Below are 27992 nucleotides of genomic sequence, written 5' to 3'. Positions count from 1 at the left end.
TGTGTTTCGGTCTCTTCGCCAATTTTCCCTGCTTTCTCACATTCTTCTCTGCACCAACTTCTTTATTAAACAAGAATCAATCGAGTTGTACAAATCGTAAATAACTGAACAATTACATGTGTCCCCAAGCATTGTATCATCATCTTCAAGCACTTGAAGTGTCTATTGCCACGGGAGTGGAGAGCCGGCAAGGAAGTGGGAGATGAGAGAGAGAGCTCTCTTGGGCTGATAGCTTGGCACCTGATGCCCCGCTCCTCGCACGGTCGCAAACGTCAAGTCTCCCTTGTACACTTGCACGTACCCTCCGACCTACATGCGTCAAAGACGGTGCGGATTACTTTTCAAATTGAGTCACTTTCCTCTAAAATTGGCATCAAAACAAGTGAGCCGCCTCACCTCGCCCCCAAGGAACCAAGGACGCCATGGACTCTTCGTCGGGAGTTTCATCTTGCTAAGGGATCTCCTGGTCGAAGTCACCGGCACTCTTCCATCCGTATCGCCACTGCATTTTCAAAGATTCGTTAGACATACCCCCACATCAGTGACCGAACTGTGTTTTTGTCTCTGTTTTTTTATGTTTTCACCTGATCACCCAAACACGGAGTCCACTGGACATGAATTCCCGGAGGAGAGGGAGGACGGTGGAAGGGCTATCTACCCAGGCCTGGATTACATTGCTGCACCCTTCCCAGTCGTGATCGAGCTTCGTCACGTTAGCATGAAGCTCCTCTTGCACATCTTCTCTATTCATGTACGCTTGCACGTAGATATCGCCACACGGGTCTAAGTCCATGATCTGAGAAAACAAAACGCAACCCAAAAATGGATGACCAACGTAAATTTGAGTTGAGGCTTTTCAAATTGTCCTACCAAAAAGGCAGATGGATCTGAGCTCACGTTGGTCTTCTTGGGATGAGATGTAAGGTTGGAAGAGAAGCACAAAGGGGCGTAGATATTGTAAATGTCCAAGGCAGAAACGTCGTCACTCGCATCCTGCGCGGCCGAAAGGCACTGGCTTACTTGACTGGTGGCATTTGGTGAGAAGTCACAATATTTTTGAATCGCAAACCCTGTTTCATCCGATATCAATGCATGCGTAGCAAAGTACTCGTACATCCCACGCTGGTCCGTCTCGTCGTTGATTACTGCATTTCCAATCTGCATGCGTGTTCGATTAATCCATATACATTCTCTGGGCCCAAGGGCCCCATTTGGCCATAAAATGGTCAATCATAATGGAGTACCAGAGATAAATATTTAGAAGGACCAGATTCAACGAACCCAAATTCGAAATTATGATACGCTGGAAAGACAAAAGGAAAGACAAAAAGCATCACATGCGGTGCGTTTTATGGCGCTATTAGTTAACAGTCCAATACCTACTCCAGCGATGATGATGCAGCATCCATATTATTTATTTATTTATTAAAAGACGCGGCATCGGTACCAAATATTCCTCGAGTTGACAACGATAATAAGCACGTGCTAAGTTGTTAGTTAAAATCCATGATAGCGAATAGAACAATTGAGTAGGAGCCAGCAACTCCAATAATGAAAACAGCCAGCAAAGACACTTGTTCTACTCATTACGACAGCTAGAAACATTTTTCTACATGTCGATGATGTTCAATGTGGAAAATAGAATAATGACCAAGACGCGCATGATGACTTCTAGCTTTTAATCATTCATCAGAACGCAAAAAGCCAACAACCACACGAAAAGCTTAAAGCATTTTCAGGTGTGAATGTATAGACGTTAGGTGTTTCCAATGGTCAAACACGCATCGTTCAATATTCAATATAGGTAAGAGACTATGCAATTCGCGAAAAACAACTTACTATAATCCCTTTGAGGTTGATAAGGGTCTTGTTCGCCCTCTTGTTGTTGGATAGGATGTTGTGAGCGAGCTGAGGCACGTAATGACCCGCGTAGCTCTCGCCTGAAATGTAAAAATCCCGGTCCTTATACTCGGGAAACCTCTCCAGCCAATTTAGCAAGAATACATAATTGTCCGCGGCTGTTTCGCTGTCTCCGCTCGAGCTATAGTCCGCCGTCGTGTTAGAGTAAGAAAAACCGACGCCAGCCGGAGACTCTAGGAACAACACGTTCGCAGCTGGCCTCGCAAAGCAAATAATTACTCCGCTCTGTCAGGGACAAGAAAAGGTGAAATGCTTTTGCAAAGACTACACTATATTTTTAAATACTTTACCATTATTCCATGCAAATTTATTTTTGTAAAGAGTCTTCCCGTCGCTGTGGACTCGGAATGGTCCGAGTTCCTGCATTGCTCCATAGCCGAGGGAGGAGCAACCGGGACCTGAAAAATCAGCAACGTAAATTTAACAATTTACTTACTAAAGAGCACAGGAAAATATTATTAAGATGATTTACAGTATAATGACCTACATGTAGAAAAATTAAGAGGACATTTAAATCTGCGACATTTCATTTCACTGATAATCCTTCCAATGTCAAAATGACAAGAGTATCGAACAAGGTAGATTAGAAAGTGGAAAATCCTGATAATAACTTGTATTAGTATACTTTCGCCTGTACACGGTATGTGAAAATATGAAAGAAATGTGACAGCTTGCAGTGCTTCAAAAAGTGATAAAAAGCCAACCACAACAAATAGAGACATGCTTAGCTTTCGTGACAAAGTACTTATATCGATTGATCAAGTTTACTTTCAGCCTGAAGTGACCGTGAAACCACCACGCAATTATCTGTGTTGACTATAAAACCCATGATAAATTCTTAAGTAAAGAGAATACTGTACTTGCATTGAAAGAGAAGAAAACTTTACATTGCTTTCTAAATCAGAAAAAGAAGCTGAAGATCAAGCGAAAACGGGAAAACTAAAGCACACACCTCCGTTAAGCCATAGAAGAAGCGGCATCGACTCCTTATTTCTCACCCCTTCAGCAAAATAATAATAAAATGCTCGACCGGCCGATTCATTTACGGTGACATATCCGCCGTAGTGATCAAATTTGACCGACGGTTGTCCAGGCAACCTTTTGATCCTATCTTTCTCCCTCAGCCCTTCTTGACTATAAATTCTTGAGTTGAGAATTCCATGGTGATCGGTTGCCTGAAAAAGGCTCGTGTCGATCCTTGATTTCTCCGACTTCGCTTTGTACAGAGAATCAAGAACATCTCCTTGCTTCCTTCCCTGGATTTGAACTAGGGCTGACAAGATACATAAACAGAAAAGAAGAAGAGAAGAGTGGATTTTAGAGTTTCTCTCCATTCTCTTTGCTCTCAGCTTCTTCCTCTTTGAGCCACGAGAGAGAGAGAGAGAGAGAGCGAGTTTATTGGTGGTTTTACTTGAATTGGATTCGAATTGGCTGTATATATAGAAGATCGGATGAAAGAGAAGAAGGCAATCCTGATGAACGGGAAAGTCTCAACAACCAGAGTAAGCTTGATTATATTTACATAATAATGTCCATGCAATTGAGATTTTTTTATTTTCGGAATCATGTTGTGCCATGTGGTTCCAATATAGATAGTGTTTTGTCATATGAAAACACCTGCCGCTTAATCTATATGTTCTTTAATTTAATCTAATCTAATCAACGATGATTACAGATATAATAGACGATTTGTTACTAAATATGGATGTCGTGTCTTTATACTGATGAAGTATCTACAGTTAGTAAATATGTGGGGTATACGTGTTACCATGTGAATAACGGAGTGATAAATAATGGCAAGATGTTAATCTTGGGCTTCCTTTTGTTACTTTTTTCTTTTTTTCTTTTTTCTTTTTTTTTTTTGGGGGGGGTAGGGTTCGATTACCACTCAATACACACAACTTAATAAATTGGTTTAAGTCAAAAATCACTTATTTTGATAAGTAAGGATGACTTAATTGATTAAGTGATAATGGAAAGTATAATCTTAGTAATTGTTTTGTCAAAACCTTCGGATAATGCTCACTATTCCATGTTTCGTATGAGAACGATAAAACTTACCATTCAATTCAGATGTTTTCCATAATTTTTTATTTTCATTTTCAGTACCTAAAAATTTCTGCACTCATTTTCATTTTTATTAGACAAGCCAAGTTCTATATGATAAATCCATCGCCAACTATGTTGATCTTTTGAACCATCTAAACACCTACTCTTACGGTAGTAGGACGAATTAACGGTCACCTAGTTTTTCCAACTCAATGTGACAGTTTGCAAATTACCAAATTTTCTTAAGGAAAATGATAATATAAATGCCATAACTTTCAGTGTTCACTTTGGTGCCAAACTTTTCACTAGATTACTCAATTGACAAACCAGATAAAAAAACAATCATTTAAGTGCCTCCAACGATCAAGTCCAACCAAAAATCTTACGTGACTTTTTTAATTAAAAAACAAGTCCAACATGGACTATGAGACCATAAACCATGTTGTATATGGAGTTCGATAAATTATATGACTTCAATTCCTTCCTGATTTTTCTTCCGCTTTCTATTTCTTCACTTTTTTTTCGTTCTCTTGCTGTCTGCCAAATTCCATTACCGTTGGTTGCAATGAGGAGGGGAAAATTGAGTTTGCAATGAAGCCTTGGTCGAACCGCCATTGCCATCGTTGTTAATCTAGAGATGGACTAGCAGCATGTTTTCCAAATCTGGAGATGGAGCTCTTCATGGCCGTGGAGTCAAACATCGATAGGTTGAAACTGGGGATGAGCCCCGCTCCAAGAGGCGTATCCGACTACGACTGAGGCGACGACCTTCATTAGCTTCCTCATTTGCTTCAGCATCTCATCATCTTCCACCTTTTTCTTTTTCTTGATTGTTTGCAAATTTTAAAAAAAAAAAAAAATATATATATATATATATATATATATATATTAATGCCAAACGCAGACAGAAATCCTAATTTGGACAATTGAAATTAGGGTTTATATTTGGAACAAAGATGTGGACAACATCGTTTAGGGCTATTATTGCTGGCTTAACACACTGGAGAGCCACGTTGGTCATGAAAATTGATAAAATATTGCAACGTCAGATTTTTGGCGACACATATCAAATTTAGTACTTAAATGGTCTTTTTTTTTAAGTGACATTCAAGTGATCCAACAAAAAGTTTTAGCACGAAAGTAAGTATTGTATGAAAATTATGACACTCTAGTGCCATTTCGCTTTTTTCTTATATTCACCATCTTTTACTTGTCTTTCTTTACCCACACCTCAAATTTATCAATTTTTACATCAATTTACCAATCTTTGTTTTTCAACAACTTTACCCACCATTGTCTTACATACCAACTTTGTTTAGAATTACCAACCCACTAACAGGATATAACTTTTGAACAAAGCTCACTTTGGTGCCATAGCATTTCAAAAGAAAAAAGGAGTGGCAGCCAATGTTACTACAAAGAAGTGAGAGAAAATTAAGGAATTAGATAATAGGACTCATAAGACAATAAAATAGGTTAATAAAACCAAAAAGAAAAAATGATTTTGGAACTTCTAGAAAATGAAGTGATAAATAATTCTTTGGAAATTGCAACGTTAGTTGCATTGAAATAATTTCCAAATAATGAAATCATTTTCAATTAAATGGAAATTAAAAAGAACAAAGTTAGAAAGAATCACATTTGGGCGATAGAAAATGCTATGAAATTTTGAAAAGGTTAGAAAAGTATTGTTATAAATGAACTTAATTTGATGGTTTATGACAATTCATTAAAAAAAAAACGCGTCAAAGATGATATGTGAGATTTTTTTATCATTAAATATTCTATAAGAAAATTATTTATCAGTTATATAGAATTAAAAAACACATATTGATTAGATAATATGAAGGAATTATCAATGTACCACCTTCTTTTTTTTTTTTGCGAACTCAAAGAAACAAGTCACTTAAATAGAAAAAGTGTAAGATACAGAAGAAAAATTGGCGGTTCATTTTTCTCTCAAGTAATTTGAACTAATAGAGATATATGAATTAACATTTTATGTCATGAAAAACAAAAATTTATCTATTCACAATAAATTATTTTGTTCTTTATTGTAATAAAAAAAGTTGTATCGGCAAACCTTGGGTGTTATTCTGAAATACAAAATAATTTTTTGCTTTTTAAAAATACTGATATTATTTTACTAAGAGTACCCCCAAAATAGCTAATAATTTTAATCGATTGTTAAAATATTTTAATCTTAGCAAAGAGTCACGTAGGTTAGGTAGAAATAAATAGACTTTGGAATTTCAGGTACGGTGATATTTTGGTATGACATAAAAGAGAGTGAAAACGAGCGCTCACGCTCATTAGAAATGTGTTTTATTCTAACCTTTATAGTTGGTGTTTCGATTTCAAGGAGCGGGTTAGCCAAAGAGAAGGAATGTGGAGGGACCATTAGGATATGGACAGGTGATGCAATCATTTAAGCTAAAATATCATCATTGAATTGCGGTTTTGAAATACTGTTAGACATCCAAAAAATAACCAAATTTTTTATTATTATAAATAAGTATCAAACTTAGTCAATAAGAACCGAATTTATCAATAATGAATAGAAAAATTGACAATTCACTAAAGAAGTCATCACCACGAAAACGTAACTATTGAGGTATGTTCTGTTGCCGCTAATTTAGGGTTTTTCTTTAACTTCTTGTGGATAATTATTCTAGATGATAGAATTTAGAGGAAAACACAACTTCTTATAACTACCATTAGGAAATTATTGTTATTTAAAATCTAAAATTGTAACCGTAAAGTGTGGGCTATATATAGCAACATTATACTCTATGAGTTTCTCTCAATCAATCATAAAACTCAACTTTCTCATGAATTTATCTTTATTTTTACTATTTCGCAATTTTAATATCTTTCAATTCCAATACTTTAGTCACCGTATCAAATATCGGCCGATCCATTAAATTCTGGCATTTTATCTTTATCATCACACTTTATTGTTAATTAAATTACAACAAAAAAATTTATGTTATCGAAATTCATCATTGATTAAATTTTGTTAAAGGGTGTGTTTCTTTTGTCCTTTGATATAATTTCTATCCAAAATCATCGTAGAACTTATCTCAATCTTTGAAAAGGTCAAAGAACAAATTTCAACCAAAAATATCTAGTCTACGATCCTATTTCAGCGGCACATTTTTCCAAGGGGGAGGTACTTGATTTCCGAGGACGGTAACGAGTTTGGTAGGAGATTTCCACTCTCTCTCTCTCTCTCTCCCTGCCGTCCTTTTTTTGGCTCATTTGAAGTATACTGTGTCCGTGCCGAACCTTCCAATTGTATAGACAAACATCAAATGTCATGTGAAGGAGCAAAAAGAAAAAGTACAATGATTATGTTCCTCATCCACATCATTATTTATCAACGCCGCCCGGTTGTTATCAAGTCCATGGAGCCATTATGCAGAGAGCATATTCCGCTTTGCTTTGTCTTGAACCTCCGCAGAACTTGCTTTTGGCGATGCATTATTATAGGTTGTCCCTGGACTGTTCTTGTTGAGAATAATGGAAGATGATTTTGGTCAAAGGGTGTCCTGTGATGGTAATTATAAATTCCATTCTCCAATAATGTGAAAATATGATACTATTGTTCATGATGAATGCCATATATATAATTAAATTTTAGATTGTCCTTTCGAAAATGACATTCTATTCATAGTCAGACCGGTCTGCATAAATGGAGAAAAAAAAAATATTGAATGTGAGTAGGACATACTATTTAAACAAAGAACAAAAAGACAATTATAATTCGGTGAAGAAAGTTCCCAATTATAAAGTTTAAGAAGAACAAAACAAAAGCCGATCCTTCAATTATTGGATGGGGCCTTTAGCTAAGGGCTTACCCTCAGATGATTGGATCAAGCCTAGATTTTTTTTTTTTTGATCTGAAATCAAGCCTAGATTTTGTACCACGAAAATTGATGCAATGGCCAAAAAATTGGGCTACTGATAAGCCACAATGGGCCATGCAAGTGATCTGCTATTGCAACAGAAACCCATTTCTGACTACCCCAACAAAAATTATGAACAAGTCTATCATAGAATTATTCTTTGTGGCTGTTTTTTCAACTGCCAAGGCATTCTGCTTTCTTGGGGGATACATAAGAACTTTCAGGGTATCCAATGAACTTTCCATGTGAACAAGCCTATGACGTGTGAAAAAGTAAGAATTCTGCAAGTGGCGCAAAGGAATTCGAGATTTTAATTTCAAATCATTTCTTAGTGACTTATCTCAGCTATTGAAATAAGTACATGTTACATTATGATCAAGTCATCTTGGATTCGCAATCGAGCTATAAGCCAAGCAAAGTAGATTATGGAACTTGAACAAACAAAAGATACATTCAAAAGCGCGATGAATGTCTCGGGCTAAAAACACATACTCTATAGATCGAGCTGACAAGTAAGTTTAAGCACGTGCATTATTATAAAGTACAATAAAAGGATTATAATTCATTCCGGTCATATGGAATCAAATACTTTTATTAAGCTCACAAATCCTTGTAGAGTTCTAGTCACACACGTTTACAACCAGCAGCTCAGCTCAATTTGGTATTCTAGTCATGCATACTGAAAAGAGAAAAACAAAAAGAAATCGAAACTCAAATCTTTTTGCAACTCTATCGCTTAAAGCATCTATTGTGGATGACAGATGCCGCAATGCCCTCAAACCAGCAGAAAGGAAACATGAGAACGACCCCCCATCAGGCCCCCTGTGCCTTCACGCACGCGGGCTCTTTTCGGTCCCTGGGCAGGAGGTGAAACGAGTTGTTCAAAGCGTATTGGCCGACACACGCTTTCAGCGGTTCCTACCTTTGTCACTTTCTATAATGGCCGCAAGAAATGCGCCGCTTGGTTCCGCTTTGATGCGATGACTCGCCAGCGAAACGAAAGGATAAGACCGTTTGACTTTGACCGCCGCCAGATACCCCACTCGCCACTTAAAAAACCTGGTGCTAATCGTCCCCTGGAAGGAGCCGTGGCCTTGTTTCCTGGAAAAGTCAAAGCAGTGTTTCCTTCCAACCTGTTGGTCTTCCAGGCTGAAAAGCAACCTCCGAGAAACACGACATACACGCCTCTCGTCAACTCTTCTCTATATATTTATCTACCAGACGCACCCTTATGGTAAAAGAAACCGTGCCGGTCAAACCTAACCTTCCTCTACATCCTCCTGTTGTGTCCTGAGCCTGAGATTAGCGAGAGAGGGATGATTCTTGTGTTGGCAAGATTCGGCAAATTCCGTTCCAAGATGGAAGATCACTTTTTCCACCACCAGCCCGACCACCTTCAGACCCAACTCTTTTCCTCCTTAGAATCGTTCGAGTCCGATGTTTCGAGCCGCTTCAAGAGCCTGTTCTTGAATCCAAGACCCGCGTCGGAGCCCATCTCCTTCTCTTGGATTCGCCGATGCTTTGAGCTCTTGCCTCACATGAACAGGGCATTTTCGCAGCTGGTGGTGGGATTGGACCACCCCATGAGCAAGTGGGAAGCTGGCACTGCGGGGGCTTATCTGAGTTACAGCTTGAATGTGCTGGAGCACATGAATCTGATCAGCTCAAGTATTTCTCATCTGGGCCAAGCCAGGGTCTGTCTCACCCATGCTTTGAGCTTGGCTGATGCTTCACCGTCTCATGCCCTGCAGCGTTTGAAGGCCCTTCAGCCAGAAGAAGCTTTTACCAAGGATCTCAAAGTGGAAGAAACAAAAGAAGATGGTGACCAAGAAAGGGCTTGTTCTGGGAAGGACCTGTTAGTTCGGAAAGCTTTGATTGTTATGAAGGGTATTGAATCTTGGGTTTGTGGGGTTTTGATTTCTGCTTTCACTGGAGATGTAAAACCATACATCGAAATGAGAACAGGGGCCACCAAGGTTCTCAGCTCTTCCTTGGTCAGTCTGGAAGCAGGATTTTACGAAGAATTGCTGGAGAAAGGTAGTGTCTTGAAAGAGGTTCGGGAGATTAATGGTTCGGTGGCTTGCGTTGTTGCTGCATTGGAAGATGGGAAAACCAGTAATGAAGTTGGGGAATTGAAGATGATATTGGAAGGATTAGAGAAGATGTTGGATGGATTAAGGGAGGAGGTGGATGCTCTCTTCGGTGAGGTCTTGGCAAGCAGAAATCAAATGATCGATTGCTCAAGACCAGGAACGCATTAGGGGGACCGAAAAGGGCATACCGCAATACTTTTGTGTTCATTATTAGATCTCAGTCGTACATATAATTTGTTTGTAAATTCCGATCGAATTGTTCTCAAGTGTATTTTCTTCATCAGAAAGAAGCGCGATTTATTTATTTATTTATTTATTCTGTTCAGAGGTAGCGAAGTTCCATTTCATCTTCCACTTGCCAAAACTCTATCATCAGATTTCAGGCACGACTGATGATTAAAAAAGAATCTCAAGCCAATGAAGGAAAATTTTGCTAATAAACGACTAAAATTCAGGCCCCAAAAGTAAGCCAACAATCTGCGATTCCCAAAGCCACATCTCGAAAAACAGATTGGCAAACGCTTAGCCTTCCGATTATCCTGAGGCGAAATTGTCTGTCTCCCTTTAATAAATGAGGGAGGAGTAAAGCTGAGATCTTAACTTTTTCCTAGTTTCTAAAAAGATGCATCAATCTCATTAACTGTTGACACCAATCTAAGAAGCCATAGTTCCTAGGGAATGAAGGAAAACAATGCCAAAAGCATATCACGGCAGGCCCTTTTGATTCCCTTTGCTGTTGTAGTTCTCTTTGTCAGACATGCTCCGTTTGTGGTACACATCAAATGGCAGCCTGAACAGCCAAAGAGAAGGCTTAGGCTCAATACAAATCAGCATCTAGATGTAGCCACAACGACCACTAGCAAATTAAACTATCAAGCACCTAAAAAATAGTGTCAGCTTGTCGATATTTGGATTAAAAATGCAGTGTTATGCCATAAGGATTTCTCTCAGTATATTGTGTTTAGGGTCGGTCAGGTTGTGTCTCATGTTGCCAACCCTCCTTATGATTCCACACTGAACATTTTATTCAGTAAACTCCCTTAGTGGTTTACCATTTTCTTTTGTCAACTACAGAAATGAAACTGAAATTATACTAAACTAACTAATTTTGGCTTATTCAATCAATGATAGGGGGATTTCGTACCCTAGATACAATGTTGTGTCAGAATCTCCGTTTTCAGCTGTGCGATTGCAGGTCTTATCAGGACTGCCAGAGCCAGAGTTGTTGAGGGCTTTCCTCCTTTTTTCTGGATTATATTCAAGTTGATGGGTAGATGGAAGAAAACCTCTAAGCTCTTCGACCTGCAATGGTATGCAGGAAATCCAAAAGAGAAGTCTCAATTCTCAAGTACGACAGATTATCTGAGGATTATAGGGACGAAAAAAGATGGGATGAGCATATTTGCCTGTCTGCGCAGAGTTTCATTCTCCAGCATAGCCCTCTGCTCCTGCAAAGAAGAGATCGAGCTAGTTATTAGCAGGTAAGAACTACGTGGCCAACAAAAAAGTGTGCTACATGCATCGATACCAATTAGTAACTCAAACCCTGAGGGTGAAGAAAATACGTGAAGCAACAGTAGACTCTGCTCATAAAGCACCTTATCAGATTGTTCGAAAGATGGAAAAGGTTTGTAGTGTTTCTGTGCTTCTTGATTGAATCAAGTATAATTTTCAATTTTTCCCTCTATACCATGATAAGTACCAAATCACAACTTTAGGGATTTTCATTCCGAATTAGCCATGGTCTTTCACAAAATTATATCAAATCTGGCATACCTGTAATCTTGAACGCTCCAGCTGCTCCAGAAGCCATTGCTCCTGAAATATTACAAATTACGTTAAGGCAACCTAAGAAAAGGCAATCCAGAACCCAGAATGCAGAATTCAGTTTAAAATTTGCTTCTCCTAATGAGCTTCAACTGTAAGGAAAAGAAAGACTAAAAGAAGATTGATTCTATGAAAACCTTCTTCTCCTTGACAGATGATAAGGCCCCACTCAATTGCTGTTCCAGGTGCTGCAATTCCTTTATGCTCAGGCCATTCAAGTCCTTGCCCAGTAGCCTTCTATCAATTGCAAGAAATGAACAGTGAAGTATTGACTAAAGAAAGGAACAGACAAGAAAAAATGGAGGAAAAAAAAAAACACTCACAGTTGTCTCATCTGCAGCTCTGCGATTTCATCTTTTAGGGTGTCTACCACCTTATCATCTTCTTTCTTCAGGTGAAAAAATGTTAAGTCAGAAAAGTAGATTTAATTATATGAGTACAGTCTAAATGGGAGGGATACTAGAGGAAATATCTCTAGTAATTTAACATGGGACCAGCATATTAACGTAAGCAAAAGGCACTTATTTAAAAAAATAATAGTAATAATCTGGCAACCCTTTCCAAAGATAATGCATTCAATGGATCCTGTTTGACTTTAAAACAAATAAAAAGAGCAGCAAGTGAACCAAGTTGAGCAGTGATGAGAATGATACCATAGACTCTGGCTTGTACTCTACAACAGTGGACTCTGGAGAATCTTGACACCTGTTGTATCTTGATAGTATCTGTTTCATTCTGCAATACAAGATGCAAGTGGAAAACTCATAACAAACACGGTCTCTTCCACTGGCTAACTACTTAAATAACAGGATATTTTGAATTCATAAAATGTCGGAGTACATCAAAAGCAAACAATCCAACCTCAAAGTGAGAAACCAATCTGCTAGTGACATTGGATGAGTTGACAGAGAGCTATACATTAACTTCAGGTAACAAAGTGACTCAGATATAATAATCAATCATTACATGCTAACTAAATCACATTGCTTCGACGTTCATTTGGGTTCAATAAAGTCATACTCACTGCAAAGATCTCCAGAGTGACTTCTAGAACAGAGCATTTTTATTTTGTACCCAGGCTTCCATTTTCTATATCTATATTCTACAAAAGTGCATTGAAGTCTCAAATTCAAAGCATGAGACACCCTCTCTCTGGCAAACCATACCAACATAGGTCCTCAGGTTGATTAAACTAGCAAGGTGTGTGAGCCAACCCCTCTCTCCACACTTAATGAGATATGGGGAGGCGCAAAGTTGAGGAGTTAGACCTTGAACTCCTGACTGTCAGGTCAGTACCTCACCAATAAGCTGTTACAAAATTTCAGTTTTTGGATTCCTATTGGATTTTCACAATTAATTTGCAATGCCACGAGAAAGACCAAGCTTAAGTCAGTCCCAGAAAAGCACAAGAAACAAAATGGGCGACACATTCGAGGTAAGGAAAGTGATTAAATAATAAAATTTGAGAATAAATACCTATAATGCCGACAAAATTTAGCATTTACAGCTCTTGAATTGTTCTATATTGAAACAGGGTATGCACAACATGAAAGAAGACTCTTAATAAACTTGAGAATACAAGTGTCTACAAAATCTGAATTGGCAAGGGATAGAATGATAAAATTTAGCATCGATTGCAAAGATCCATTCAGCATGAGAAGAACATCTGCAAAGTCCTAGAAAAATATCCCAGTCTGCCAAGAAGAGAACATGATTACCAAATTCTACTACGGCCTTTCAAAGCATTCTAACATCAACTGGCAAAGGAACACAGCAAGATGAATGAACAAAAAAAGTCCATTACCGCCAATTTCTAGAAACCTTAACAAAAACTTCCTGGAACTATATGACACAAGAGCTCCTGGAAATACAGAGGACTATTCAGGTAAATATGATCTAAAATTTATACAAAAAAGTCTCTCAAATTTTCACAACCCTCCCTGGTATTTAAAAGGAAATAGAACTCACAGAAAACTACCGCTATAAAGTTCCTAAATTTACCACTGGATTGGCAAAATACGAGAACCTGCAACAACCAAAGGACATGTGCAACAACCAAAATCACATTTTTCTAGTTAAATGGAATGAAAAAGCTTTTTGACTAACAGAGCTAAGTGAAGACATGATCTAACACATGCAATTTTTCGGAAAAAGAAATTCACTCTCTGCTTCAAGCAAAGGCACACGAGCAGCATATCATCAGACGACCACTTCAGGTTGCAAAGCCCAAAAACAAAAAACAAAGCAAAAAGGAAGTCCATACAAAGGGTCAGGCAAAACAGATCAAAACATGCAACTCAATCGATTCGGAGAGACAGAAAAGATCAAAACTTTGCAACACATACCCAGAACTGGAGAACTCGTAAAGCTTGCCAGTATTCGAGAAGATTATGACAGCAACCTCAGCATCACAGAGGATAGAGAGCTCCTGCGCCTTCTTGAGCAACCCAGAACGCCTTTTCGAGAATGTAACTTGCCTGCTATTTGCATTCTCAATCCTCTTTATCTCAATCTTCCCTCTCCCCATTTTTCTTTCTCAAACAAAAGAAAGAACGAAACCCAATTGATCGAAATCAAAACCCAGAAAATAAACCCCCTCCCACCAAAAAAAAAAAAAAAAAAAAAAAAAAACGAGAGAGAGAGAGAGAGAGAGAGAACAGAACTGGTGATCCCAAACAAAATCTCCCTTCTGGGCTGTTTAAAAAAGCAACCCTTTTTCCGTTCCTTCAAAACCAAAAAAAGAAAAAAAACTGGGCTTTAATGTCTGGGTTCTTGTGCTATAGATGGCAAAGAAGGAAGTACTAAATTCAGAGAGGAGAAGAAAATAAAAGGGCGTGATGAGAGAAAGAGCGTTTTGCACCAAATGGCAATATTGCCTGGAAACGGCAAGTTGCATGGCTCTGTAGACTAAGATAGAGTTGTGCATGCTTCTCTCTTTTGCCACTTTGAGTGTTTTGCTTTTAATAGGTCTCTCCTGTGGGCCCACCCCGGTTTTCCCCTGCTCTTCAAATTCTTATGAATATTGATACTTTATGGGTCCATCTCTTTATGTCAAGAGATCCCAAATTTTCCATTTTATTGTAAATGCATTGCCATACATGGGACGGTCCATTACCATAATCAGAGGACTTGTATTAATTTTCTTGCTGTATTTAGAGATGTGAGAAACCAAAAAAAGAAAAAGGAGAGAGAGAGAAACTTGATTTGGTGTGTAATGTGGTGGGATACCTTGCCAAATTCAATTCTTTTCCTATTTTATATGCAGATTAAATCAAGAAACCGTCTAAATTAGTCAAATATGGGGAGTTGCCAAAAGTGGCTGTGGAGTTAAAGCAGGCAAAAAGCATCGCCCTTGGGTTGTAGGATGAGGTGTATGGTTTTTCCAATTTGGTCATTTAGTTTTCAAAAGTTGTCAAGTTTTGGTGAGGGTAAGAAGACTCTTTCTTTATTTGTTATCTGCTGTTTCTAGTTTTAGAATTCTGCATAGTCTTATTGCCATATTTGGAGTGCCCATAGCCTGGAAAAGGCAAATTAGAGTAAATGCAATTCCTTTACTTAGAATGCTGAGGTGCCACATTCGATAAATGGCAACTCCTCCTTTTCACACACAAATTTCTTGACCCGATTAAAAAAAATCATTGCCAAATTTGGGAATTTGCAAAAAATATGGACATCTCTCCATTTTCTGCTCCTTAATTAAATTCTCTTTTCGAGGTACATTCCATTTAATGTTTGCCCATCTGGGGTTGCTATTGAGATGCCAGTCAATAAACCTTTTTCTTTTTCTTTTTCTTTTTGTAATTTCTGTATTAACCGGTGCTCCTTTCTAGCTAAGCCATCCCTTTTTTGGCATTACTTAGTCAATAAGAAATTTTCGAGTTGATGTATATTATTTTATGTAGGTAGTTTTTCAGATAGTTTTACCGTGAATTTCGGAAAGAAAATCTTTCCAATCCATTCCGGCTTCTCAGAATCTGTTCCTACTTCCAATTTAAGTGGTCGATGCAAATGATCCGTCAAGCCATAATTTATTTTGGCATAGATCACACCGGATTCTTAATCTAACCAACTTATATAGTCGGTCTCAGACGAGATCCTTGTAAAAATCAATTTAACCGTGAGATTTCCAAATCAAGACCTCTCTTTGGCTCTTCCTAAATTTGTTTGAATTCTCATTGACAGTGAACTTAATCCATCGGACGCGTCGGTTAATTACTTTTCATCTGACCAGCACTTATAAGCTTTTCTTTGGAACATTTCTCAGCCGAGCCTGACTTTTTTTGGCCAAACTCCCTTTCATGTCGAATAATTAGGTGATTAATTTTCGCACACAGGACCAAATTTATCTCGGCCTTTCGCCGAAAATGCGTCGTTCAAGTTAAAAACTAGTTGATACGTGTAAAACTTTTTCCTCCTCATCTAACTCTAGGAGGATGCATATTTAAAATGGTACATTCTCCAGCATGGTTATTAAAACTAGAAAAAGAGGTACTCATACAGAAGACAATAAAAAAAAAATAATGAAGAAGAAATAAAGTGTAATTTGAAATACTTAAAGAGACGAATTTTTGTTGCGGGTAAAGGAACGAGATTTAATTTAAATTTAGAATATAATCAAGCTTCATGAGAAAAAACCAGAGTGATTGATCCTTTTGAATTGTTTGTTACCTATTATTCGGTATAAAGAAAATGCCCTTTTGAAAGAGCTTTATGAATGCTGAATTTCGTGAAGCGCGAATTTGTATGATGTACATATTGTTCAAACCCAACGGATCGAGGAAATGACCCAAGATAGCCCATCAGTTGACCCAGAGAACCATGAGGTCTAGAATCTTCTTACATTTACATTTTCAAAGAGACTCTAGAATATTTCAAGGGTATAATGGAAAATCTGTACTTGTGATTCTCCGGCGGGGCGGGTCTTCAGGTCGCTCTTGGAGTGTTGGGATTCTTCCATCTCGGTTCTTACTCGGGTGCCTGACCGGTTCTCTTGGCACGGTTCCTAGTATTTTTCGGTGGCCTCTGCTTGGGATGCCATAAGAAGCAAAAAGAATAGGGTCCCTTGGGCTAAGTTTATCTGAAACAATGCCATTGTTCCCATACGTCAATTCCACCTTTGGTTAATCACCAGAAATCGCCTACCAACGTAGAGTATGCGCTTTTTGCAATGTCACTCTAGACTCTATCGACCATCTCTTGTCCCGTCTCGGCGACTCTTGCTTTTTTTTTTTGGGCCAATAGATGTAATCTTCCATGGCGTAATAGATCTTGGGCGGATAATCTCTTTTGGGCTTTGAATTTCCTAATTGGTAAGGATTTCTTCCATTCCAAGTTCTCTTTTGGGGCCATGTGCCATTTAATTTGGAAGAAAAGAAATAGCATCATTTTCCGAGGTGAAACGCTGGATTCTTCGGCTTTGAAGAATCATCTTGTCAAAGTTGTTAAAGATAAAGTGTTGACCTTCAGCAATGTGCCAAACAACTTTCATAACAGGCATCTTCAACGTCGGTGGGGCTTTGACCCTTCTATTTTTGTTGGCGGGCTTGGCCATTCTCCTTAGTGGTGCTTCTTTAGCTAGGGTTGGTCAGTTGGTGTTGTTCCTTCTGGGTTTGCGGCCCCGTTGTTGTGTTGTGCTACCTCGCTGACAGTCTTTTTCTGGTTTGCTTGGTGGCGGTTTTCTTTTGTTTGTCGGTCTGTTTCGACTTCTTTGTTTTTCCGTTGCTTTTGTTTTTCTTTTATATCGGCTCCCTTTCACTCATTTTGCTCATACTTTTGCGCTGATTTTTTTTTGTGTAGTTGGCTAATGCTCTATATATTCTTACCTTACCCAAAAAAAAATATATATATATATACTTGTGATTAATGGATAGTGATATATAGGAAGATCGAACTCTTTAACTTTAGATCAAATGGATTTAACGGTTGTAAAGAGATACACTCATGTATAAATAGGGTGCCTTACCTTCATTTGAAAAATACAAGTATTCTCCACAATTTCTCTAAACAATTTCCTCCTTTGGGTTGATCTTCCTTGAATTAAGGGATTAATGGGTAGGGTTAATCCCTTAGATCAAACGGAGGGAGTCGATAGTTATAGAGAGGGTAACTCATAAATAAAGATAACCTCTTTTTCATTTGAATCATCCAACATTTGAGCAATGTAAGTACTATTGAGAGTGTCTTTGTAAACTTTGTCTCTAGAATTTCCTTTAATTGGGATAATCCATTGCCATATTAACATACCCCAAATTTTCAACATATCCTCATATTATATGGGTCCACCTCCTTATTTCAACAAATCCCCAAACTTTTCAAATGTATTGGGATAACCATTACCATAACTAGAGGAGTCATTTCAAATTTTCTTGCTGTATTGGCAAGCTAGAATCCAATTCTTTTCCTTTTCTTGATGTTGATTAAGTTAATTTAAGATATTGCCTAAATTAGTCTAAGTGCTGGGCAGTTGCCAAGAGTTGCTGACAGCATCATTCTTAGCTTGTAGTATGAGTTGTATGATTTTGCCAATTTAGTTATTTAATTTTCAGCAGTTACCAAATATTGGCGAGGGAAAAGATGACTCTTTCTTTATTTGTCATCAGATACACTTATCAACAGCCTATAGCTAGATGGGAGCCGATGTAATTCTTTTGGTTGCAACATTGAGGGGGTGCATGACAAACTTCAGTTTTTATTCCAAAAATAATTTTTCCATTCTAGACTTATTTTTGTAATAAAAATCCGTTTGATAAAATCATTTCATTTGTCTATTTCTGAAATAGATTTTTGTTCCAGAAATAGGTTTGGAATAGAAATCATAAGTAAAAATTTTTACTTTTCTATTTCTGAAACTTAAATGAAAATAAAAATTCTTCTCATCGACCACCATCCGCTGGTTGCCACCGCCACCGTCCACCGGTCGTCGGTCACCGCCGTCAATCGCCGATCACCGGCCGCCGTCTGGCGGCCTCAACAATTACCGATCACCGGCCCCAACCGCCACCATCTGCTGTCGCCGTCCACTAGTCGCCGATTGCCGTCCGACAGTCGTTGCCGTCTAAAAGAGAAAAATTTTGTGAAGTTATCAAACAAATTTTTATTTTTAGAGTAAAAATTTTGTGTCGTTATCAAACAAGTATTTTTGCTTAGAAATTCATCTAGAAATAGAATTTGGAAAAATTTATTTCTCTTCCGTAAATCAATTTCTAGCTAGAATGATTATCATTGAGAAGCCAGACTTTCTACTTTCAACAAATGCCAAGCTCCTTTTCTTTTTTTCACATACAATTTTTTCTTACCTATAATTTATTTTGGCATAGATTTAGGCCTAATTCTTAATGTAACCAACTACTGGCACAATTATTTGAGCTCATCTATTAGGTACTTATATAGCCCGTTCTTGACGGGGTTTTAGTAAAAATCAATTTAACCGTGGGATTTCAAAATCAAGACCTCTTTGATTTCCTAAATTTGATTGAGATTTAGGCTCCCTTTGTTTTATGTGAAAAATAATTTCCTCATTTTCTGCCATTTGAATCGCTTAGAAAAATGAGTCTTCTAATTAGAGAAAATATGTGCTTTCAGAAAAATAATTTTCTCTTTTAAAAATCAAAAATCATTTTCCAAAATATAATTAAATATTAACACTTGAGCCAAAAACTTTAGGCTTGACATGGAAATCCTAATGCTCATTTTCGGTTCTCGACTCCTAAACCCGAGTCCATCGAGGCTGGGCCCAAGACCTTGGCACTCATGCCAAGGTCTTCGACACCAATATCCAAATCCATCAAGCCAAGCCCAAAGCCTCGGCGCCTACGCCCGATGCCCCCACACACAAGCTTGAGTTCATAAAAGTTGAGGGCAGGACTTCGATAGCCATGCTTAGACCCTGGCATGGCTCCTTGTCACTCAAGCCCGAGTCCGTAAAACTCTTAACCAGGTCCTTGGCACTCAGTCCCCAATGATCTAACTTGAGTTCTCAGTACTCGTGCTAAAATCCCCCACGCCCTAGCCCAGATCCATGAAGGCTGAGGCCCAAGACCCTAACATCCACACTTAGGTCCATCAAGGTCGGGTTTGGGAACCCGGTGGCTAGGTATAGGTCCTCGGCATCCCAACTCAAGTCCATCGAGGTTGAGGCTGAGCCTCTAGTGCCTATGCCCAGTTCCTCGCGCCAAAGTGAAAGTCCATGAAAGCTGAGGCCCGAGACTCCGACGCCTATGCCTAGGTCACCAGTGCCTAGACCCTATTCCACCAAGGTCAATCTTTAGTCCATCAAGGTCAGCCTTAATACCCAAGAGCCTGGTCGAAGGTCCCTCGCACTTGAGCCTAGGTCCATTGAGGTTACAACTCAAATCCATTGCCAGTGCATGTGTCCATCGAGGCTAGCACTCGACCACTAGAGATCCAAGGCATGGACATTTTGAGCTCGGGCATCAAAGACCCAAGCACAAGCACAAGGATGGGTCCAAAGCTTGGGCTTTGATGAACTCAGCCTAGCCTTTATGGAGTTGGGCTATGGGCTCGGGCACCAAGGACCCAAGCTCAATCGTTGCTAGCATCCTAGGCCTAGCCTCCATTGTTCAAAGTTCAAGTGTCAAGGACTCAAGCCCGAGCACTAGTTTCCCCCATCCTAGCCACTTGGTACTAAGATCCCACACATAGCTTTTGCAAACCAAGGCCTAGGTGCCAAGGATCAAGGCCAACCTCTATGGACCTAGGAATAATGCCTATGCTCTTGCTCGAAACCCAAGTGCCCATGTTTGGGTCCCCAACACTCAAGTTGTAAAACATCGAGGTTGGACTAGAGATTTTGGTTCTTTAATTACCAATGCGCAAGTTAGTAACACCCAAATAATTTATATGTATATTTAGGAAAATCATATCAAATTTTCATTTCAAATGGTGAAAAATATTTTTTAGTTTTTTTTATAGATCTCAGTCAACTACCAGAAAATATTGTCATTTTTTGGGAAAGTATTTTAAAAAATGTAACACTTTCCGTAAACAAGGGAGCCTTGATTGATAATGAACTTAAGGTATGTTTGTTTCACTAAAAATTTCATGATAAAATAAAATATTTTTCAGTTAATAACTTAAAGAAAGTTGTTTCCTTCTTATTATGAAAGGAAGTTATTTCACCCCAATTTAAATTTCTTGTATTTAGTTTATACAAAACATATTCCGTGAATCGATTAATTTTCTATTATTCCCTTTTTTTTGTCGAAAGCTTTCTATTATTCAAACACCGAAAAGTCAAAAAAAAAAAGGTCTAGAAATAGTTTTTTTTTTTCAAATAAACGGACCCTGTATGCCTTAAACTTAATTCCTTTTTGTGTCAAATAGCGACCTGCTTAATTTTCACACTCAAAAATAGATATGTTTCTGCGCTTTTGTCCGAAATCGATTGCTCACGTCAAGACTAGTATGTTCGTCAGTTATTATTTAACTATTTCCTCAAGATCTAACTCTAACAAGTTACGCTTAGGAGGAAGCGAATTTAAAACCGTACACTCTCAAGTATGTCATTTGAACTAGGAATAAGGTATACGAGAAAAATATGTTAAAGAGCTTTATGAGAAAAGACCAGAGTGATCGATCCTTTTGGATTATTATTTTATCAATTATAAGCTAAAAATATATCCTCTTGAAGCAGCTTTATATACGCTTAATTTCGTGAAGAATCAACATGGTCCAACGCGCACTGTCCATGCATGCAAATGCCTCCAACCACCAAGTTTCCAATATGAATTTGCATTCTGGAGAGAAACTTTCTTCGATGAGCCCTGAATTTGCCCTTCCAACATTCTCAACCCCAGTTTATAATTTCATATTTTGCTTATCAAGTCGATAGACTCTATGCATGTATCAATTGAGTAGAAGCCCAGCAAGACACAGGAAACGCATTGCCCTTGTTCTAGTAAAGCCAATGGATCCAGCAATGAAATTGTTCCTAAGTTTATTGAGAGTTAATTTTATATGCAATTCACCAATTAAGAGCTGCTAAACTTTAAATCATCCCTTCTCCATTCCCACCATTCATAACGTACATTCACATGCGCATATGTACTTGTGCATGCTTTTGTCTGTGGGTAAAGGAAAAACAACGCACATGTATTTAACATGCGTGGAGACAGAACTTACATCTGCAAGAAAGACAAGGACAGTGATCTGACCATGCAACATTATTAAGCTAATCAGCATCTTTATCAATTCAATGTACATCACAACAACAAGGACAGGGACTAGGACAGAACAGAATTAAGTACCCACTAATGATGCAAATTACAAGACCGCTACGTAATTCAAAAAATGTCAAGGGACCTTCGGTCGATTTGACTTTCCACATCCAGAAACATCATCATAGTACCAAGATCACCCATTTCAGTGCAGAGAGCTCTACGAATACCTAGGGGATTAATGGAATATCGTCCTGCTACTTGAATCAGCAGTATTCAATGTGATGAGTTATAACATGCATCAAAACTAGTGAAGAGTACACTTGGATAGCTAACCAGAATGAAATACTCTGAGAAGCCGCTATAAGTGATCAACATCCAAAGGGTAGGTTGTTATGCTACTCAGCTCTGTCTCGTCCATCTTTTTGCACACGTATATGAAGTGAGAATCTGGATCTTCCACCACAAAATCAGGTGGAAGCAAACCCTTCTCAGTAAGAGGCACGGGTTCCAGATATGACCTTGATGTTGAACTATTGTTTGCTAGCTTCTGGAATCCTGGTCTGGCTGTAGAAAAAATGAATAGATAATACAAAGAACAAATTCTCACTTTACCTCACAGAAAAACAAAACAAAATTAACTTGAACTATACAATGCAAATGACTAATTAGTAAACTAGAAATCGAGGAAAGTCCCAACCAGCAATGTAAACCAAATATGAGCTGCAATTTGCTATAAAGTAACTTGACAAAATTTAGTTTTTGATTCTTCTCACTGTCATGCACTTTGGAATGGCAAACACCAAAATAACATACTTATGCTGGAAAAATCCACAGGGATAACAAGTCCAGTCAGAAGCACCACATTGTAATTTGAACTAATGCATGTGTAATACACAATACCACCGAACCAACCTAGTAATGACAAATTAGAGTAGTCAGATGATCGTATCCTTTTAAAGGACAAATGATATAAAACAACTGGCCAGAAAAGAAAAGGATATAAAACAACCTAAACAACGGTCCCCATGCCTGTAGATATAATAGATGTTTCTAATGGTAAAAGTTCATTTACAGCAAGTAGTTTCTGCAGATTGTCAGGACATATTGGTCATACTCTTCCATTTTAAAAGGGATTTCTCTCCAGATCAGAAGGACTTACGTATGATGTACAGAATGATTCGCCAGTTGTATACTGGTTGGTCCAAATGTAGCATCCTCACATTTGGATCCCCATATGTAATCTGCAATTCATCATCTATTTTTTTAACCTAAAACCAGAAATGGATGTGGGCAAGATAAGCTTAACATGTTGCATTTAATTACCAGCATGTAGATTCCTCCAGCTTTAAGAAGTCTAAAAGCAAGAAACAAACACAAGTGAGGACAGAAGCAGTTAAAAGAGAAGATGGACTGCATCTTCCAGAAAAAATACCAAAGAAATTCTATAAGAACATAAAAAGAAGTCAGCAAGGGAAATCATGTACACGACCTGCTCACCTCTCCTAGCATTCGAGCAGCACTTGTCGGAGCATCAGTGCCACACTAATCAAGAAAAGCACAAATTTAAAAATAAAAAAAAAAATGCCAATGCATGAAATATTATGTACTCACTACTCAGACAATTGAATAAGTAACATACCATCAAGGAATCCAGAGTTCCTGGTCCCATATCAACAAGCCACGTGAATGCATATCTCAGGAAAAAGAAAAAAAAAAAAAAAAAAAAGATTACAATCAGCATGCCAAAAATCTTGAGAATTAGAAGAGTATTTATTGAGGGGGAGAACTTTAACCTTTATCAATGACACAGTCAAATGACTCATCCGAGAAGAAGCTCATGTCCCTAACATCCATTTGCATATCTATCAAGCTTCATGAAGGAAAAATAACCAGAATTTGGAAGCAGCAGGAGAATGGTATCCGAAACCAAATATAGAAAGCTAAAAGGATACATTTAAGCTGAGGGATAGATTCGTATTTTCTTCTCATCATTTCAATAGCCACTGAGGAAATGTCAATGTTTGTTATGTCTTCATACCCATCCTTTACCATGTCTTCGGACATTACTGCAAATAATAAGAATTTTCATAAGAAGAACATCTCAAACTACAGAAGAATGCCACAACTCTGCTGTAGTAACTTCTACAGAACCTCCATAAGCTTTCATAATATATTTTACTTCTTCTATCACTACCACAAATCCAAAATCCAAAACTTTCAGATGACTTTGGTCAACAGTCTGTTAGTGAGAAACAAAATAGTGACTCGAAAATCAAATTTCATTCTTTAGTGACTATAGATATGTTTCTGCATTGAAGAAGACCAGCTAGGTACTCCTCTGTTGCAATAAACTAACCATAAAAGAGTGGTTAACAAGCAATGGAGGGTGTATGGCCAAAAAAAAGGACTGAGGTTGGAAACTTGAGAGGCGTTTCTACTTTATGGTCGAGAAATCTAGAGTTGCATTACTTTCCTTCCTGCGTCTTCAATAAGAACCCAGACAGAGATGAAGGGATCAAACCCAGGATTTCCAAAGTGCGAAAAAGATTAATTTCCTCTTTTACAATTGATAAAAGAAAATTTATATTTCTCTAGCACTATCAATCAAGCACAAAAGTTTGCGTGGATTCAACATCTGAAAAAAAAAATAGAGAGAAGGTATGTTTATCATGAACCACAATGATTTAGATTTATCTAGGGGATGCTCACGTTATTGCCATTTATCTAACTATCAAAGACAGACAGTTGATTTACAGTTCTCACATCCCCAACAACACTCCAACACAATGCACCCAATTTTCTTTAATAGTCCATCATGAAGACAGTCATAGATATACAATGAAATATCTGCACAAATGATATAAAAGAACTTGCCAAAAGAAAATGAGATAAACCAAGCTCCACAATGAATCCAATAATGAATAAGAAAATTGAATAATGGTAAGGGAAAGAATCACCTGACGGCAAAAAACCTAGGAAAGAATAATCTAATTGCAAAATTAAAAAAGGCCTCTAATTTTCCTGAATATCCACATGAACAACAAGGGCAGGAGCAAGACAAATAATAAAATAAGCATGGTATGCGATGAGGTCAGTTTAGCATCTAAAAGCACTGCCAGAAGTGACAGAATCCTCTCAACCTCAGCATGAACAGTAATTAAGCAGAGGAAACGGCAGGATAGCCTAACTTCAAGAATGGCTAACCATTGACATCACAATGCTTGGGCCCTTTTTTCACTCATCCATCTCTTCTTCCTACAGAATGACCAAATGGAGATAGCTAACACCTACAACAACAGATGCAATTCAAAGCTCTCATACTTTCATGCAGAAGAGTCACCTCCTTTATGTTGTAGCGTAATAATTGTCTTCCAAGTTTTTCAGTGCTATATGCCAATTACAGTCTGACTAAGAGTTTTTCTCTCCCATAATAATCGCAATGCAGAAGATGTAAAGCTCAAAGCCTCAAATACCATGTTCTTGATTTAATTCCTCGACGCCTTGCAAGAGCAGACTTTCACCAAAAACATATGGGAACAGGTACTGGACGTATAACAACCAGCGAGTTTAACTTAGGACCAGGCCAACTATCAACTCCAACCCAAAAGAAAAACACAAATTTGCATGACCTCGAGGGAACAGAATTCGGAAAAATCCAAATCAAGAATGCAATTAAAACCACGTAGATTGATCCAGGTCCAAGGTTCTTAGTCCACAGCACAATCAAATCAGGAAAACAAACTCGGACCAATGACTTATAATCCTCCCCTCAATTCATAGTAATTATCCAAGTACTAACTAGGGGGTTTCCACCGGCAAGATCACAAATTTTTCCCTAAAGATCCCAAATTTGAACCCGTTCTCCCATACCCGTTTGCATTCAAGCAGATCGAAACAACCACAACGACCGCAGAGGATACAAGACAAAAGGGCACGAAGGAAACGAGGCATGAGTGATGAGCACAGAGAGAGAGAGAGAGAGAGAGAGAGGCGAAGAGGGGGAGGCGGAATCACATACGGGCGTTGCCGCATCCGACCACGAGGACGCGAGAGGAGCAGCTGGGGATGTACATGCGAATGAAAGGGCGAAGGCCAGAGTAACGCTGGTACCAGTCGAAGTGGCCCATCTCCGCCTCCTGCACGTAGCGCGCGTCCCAGTAAGTGGCGTCGCCATAGTTGTACGTGTTGCAGCTCGACACGTCCCTGTACATCCTCCCTCCCTCTTCCTCCTTCGCTTTCGAGCGAGTAAGGTGACGATTCGGGTGGGATCTCTGCTCTGCTGTTTCGGTTGGGTCTGCGGCGAGACAGGTAAAAAGATGAGAGGGTTAGTTGTCCGGGCGTGCGATGGTCGTTCGGTAACGACGGAGGTTGTTGGTGGTGGTGGTGGTGGACCTGGTGGTGGCGGAGGCGGTGGTTTTTTGTGGGGGCGTCAAATCTTCACCGTACGTTCCTTGGTGCCTGCTTCGGAATTTTTGGTTTATTACTTTATTCTCGAAAGTTCAAGAAATGAAGAAAGGAAGAACGGAATTCTTCCTGAGTTTCGAGAAGATGCCAAAAGATTTGAATATTCTAAAGGATTTCGAGAATTCCGATGTTTTGTAAGAATCACGGCGCGATTATCACGGTGTTTACAGGAGGGCAAGAAATCGAAATTGAAATCGAAACTGAAATTGGAAATCGCCGTTTTCTGTACTCTCCCGTCCCCCGCCAATTCCTGACCATCAAAATGAACGGAGGGACTCGAGACATTAACTGACACTGAAAGCATTTTACATGATCATATGAAAGTGTCATAAATCTAGGGATTAACATGTTTGTTAGGATTGAATTTTCCTCTTTCGAACTTCATTACTTTACTTGAAGGAAGAGTAATTATATCTTACTTCTTTACATCTATAGTACAGTAATTGTATAAGACAGTTCTTATTTGAGGCTCTCAAATAAAGTTCAAATATCTGTACATTCTAATTTCATGAATCAATTGCCATCATCTCTTATCCATTCCGAGAAAGTGCCAAAAAAGCCATAGATTTATTATAATTATGTCAATTCAATCATGAACTTTTCAATCGTGTCAATTATTCATGAATCTTGTCACGTTTGCCAATTGAGTCCATTCACTAATTTATGCTAAAAATCGTTAACATGAGTACTAACCGTCTTATGTGATGTGACGAACATTAATGTTAATATTTTTGTAATAATTTAATTTGTTTTTTTATAATTTTTCTTTCTTTCCTTCCCCTTTTTCTTTTGACTTGACCACAGGTCATGGTTGACGAGGGTAGGCACCAGTGAGGCCTCCTTCACCAAAATTAGCAAGGCCGACCTCACCCAAGTTAGGGCAATCTCGTCAAGCATCGCCTAGGCAAGGGTGCCCTCACCAACACTCGCTTTCGCCTGGACCACTACCAACCGTAAGCGTCACCTAGGCAAGGGTGCCCTCACCAGCACTCACTTTCGCCTGGACCACTGCCAACCATGGCTCGAGACAAGTTATCGAAGATCACGCCACTCGAAGAAAGAGAAGGGCAAGAAAAACAAAGGAAAAAATTACATAAAATATTTTTATTGATATCGACCATCCACTAGCATCCATATCATTAATTGTCGATCTAAATTGACTGAATGGATTCAATTGACAAGATATGAAAATATCTAGATTACACGAAATTAGTATAATTAAAAGGTTTAAATCTAAATTGATATAAATACTCTACTTCCCCCCAAAAGTTCAACAAATGAACCACAACCACATAATTGCCCGTCGTCACGCCATCTATCGGCATGGTGTACCCTAGTTATCCTCCTCCTTGACCACCACGATGCTAGAAAAAAAAAACACCATAGATCCTTGTTGTCCTCCTTTTAATCTAACAGTTCTAAGAATTATTCCTTGGTCCTTCTCCACTCTGTGTAGGTACCCTTAAGAAAAGAATATCTTTAGGGACTTCTAACTTACATTTCGACCGACATTTTTTTCAATATTTGAAATATCACTTGATTCAATTTGCTCC

At 38.5% G+C, this 27992-nt stretch overlaps 4 protein-coding genes across 7 annotated transcripts; 1 reads left to right on the top strand and 3 right to left on the bottom strand.

Annotated features, from left to right (window-relative positions):
- Nucleotides 1-41: 41 nt before the first annotated feature.
- On the bottom strand, nucleotides 42-25955 carry LOC104454586 (serine carboxypeptidase-like 40). 3 transcript variants are annotated; one of them, XM_039316363.1, is made up of 8 exons: nucleotides 25940-25955; nucleotides 2873-3310; nucleotides 2211-2318; nucleotides 1840-2114; nucleotides 898-1158; nucleotides 585-796; nucleotides 397-502; nucleotides 42-309 (listed from the first exon to the last, which is right to left on the bottom strand). In XM_039316363.1, exons 2-8 carry the CDS (start codon nucleotides 3252-3254, stop codon nucleotides 163-165), a joined length of 1491 nt encoding a protein of 496 aa, XP_039172297.1. In that variant the 5' UTR covers nucleotides 3255-3310; nucleotides 25940-25955; the 3' UTR covers nucleotides 42-162. The 3 variants fall into 3 exon arrangements, with proteins under 3 accessions (XP_039172297.1, XP_039172298.1, XP_010067792.2); XM_039316364.1 differs by lacking the exon at nucleotides 25940-25955 and adding an exon at nucleotides 8959-8965 and having other exon boundaries at nucleotides 2873-3301; XM_010069490.3 differs by lacking the exon at nucleotides 25940-25955 and having other exon boundaries at nucleotides 2873-3340.
- LOC120296248 (protein BPS1, chloroplastic-like) lies at nucleotides 9236-10138 on the top strand. The gene has a single exon (XM_039317982.1). The coding sequence runs from the start codon at nucleotides 9236-9238 to the stop codon at nucleotides 10136-10138; it is 903 nt and encodes a 300-aa protein (XP_039173916.1).
- On the bottom strand, nucleotides 10410-14378 carry LOC104454587 (agamous-like MADS-box protein AGL15). The gene is made up of 8 exons (XM_010069491.3): nucleotides 14143-14378; nucleotides 12451-12532; nucleotides 12121-12185; nucleotides 11935-12034; nucleotides 11747-11788; nucleotides 11377-11418; nucleotides 11115-11272; nucleotides 10410-10760 (listed from the first exon to the last, which is right to left on the bottom strand). The coding sequence occupies exons 1-8, from the start codon at nucleotides 14322-14324 to the stop codon at nucleotides 10676-10678; spliced, it is 756 nt and encodes a 251-aa protein (XP_010067793.2). The 5' UTR covers nucleotides 14325-14378; the 3' UTR covers nucleotides 10410-10675.
- On the bottom strand, nucleotides 21941-26626 carry LOC104454585 (EEF1A lysine methyltransferase 4). 2 transcript variants are annotated; one of them, XM_010069488.3, is made up of 9 exons: nucleotides 26368-26626; nucleotides 25994-26269; nucleotides 23928-24041; nucleotides 23769-23837; nucleotides 23615-23634; nucleotides 23465-23517; nucleotides 23299-23329; nucleotides 23135-23216; nucleotides 22334-22539 (listed from the first exon to the last, which is right to left on the bottom strand). In XM_010069488.3, exons 2-9 carry the CDS (start codon nucleotides 26184-26186, stop codon nucleotides 22334-22336), a joined length of 768 nt encoding a protein of 255 aa, XP_010067790.2. In that variant the 5' UTR covers nucleotides 26187-26269; nucleotides 26368-26626. The 2 variants fall into 2 exon arrangements, with proteins under 2 accessions (XP_010067789.2, XP_010067790.2); XM_010069487.3 differs by having other exon boundaries at nucleotides 21941-22539; nucleotides 25994-26614.
- Between the last annotated feature and the right edge of the window lie 1366 nt (nucleotides 26627-27992).

The sequence above is a fragment of the Eucalyptus grandis genome, chromosome 7, assembly GCF_016545825.1.
Source record: "Eucalyptus grandis isolate ANBG69807.140 chromosome 7, ASM1654582v1, whole genome shotgun sequence".
NCBI classification, from domain to species: Eukaryota; Viridiplantae; Streptophyta; class Magnoliopsida; order Myrtales; family Myrtaceae; genus Eucalyptus; species Eucalyptus grandis.
Note: the sequence above shows the minus strand (reverse complement) of the source record. Positions and strands in the feature narration are given on the sequence as shown.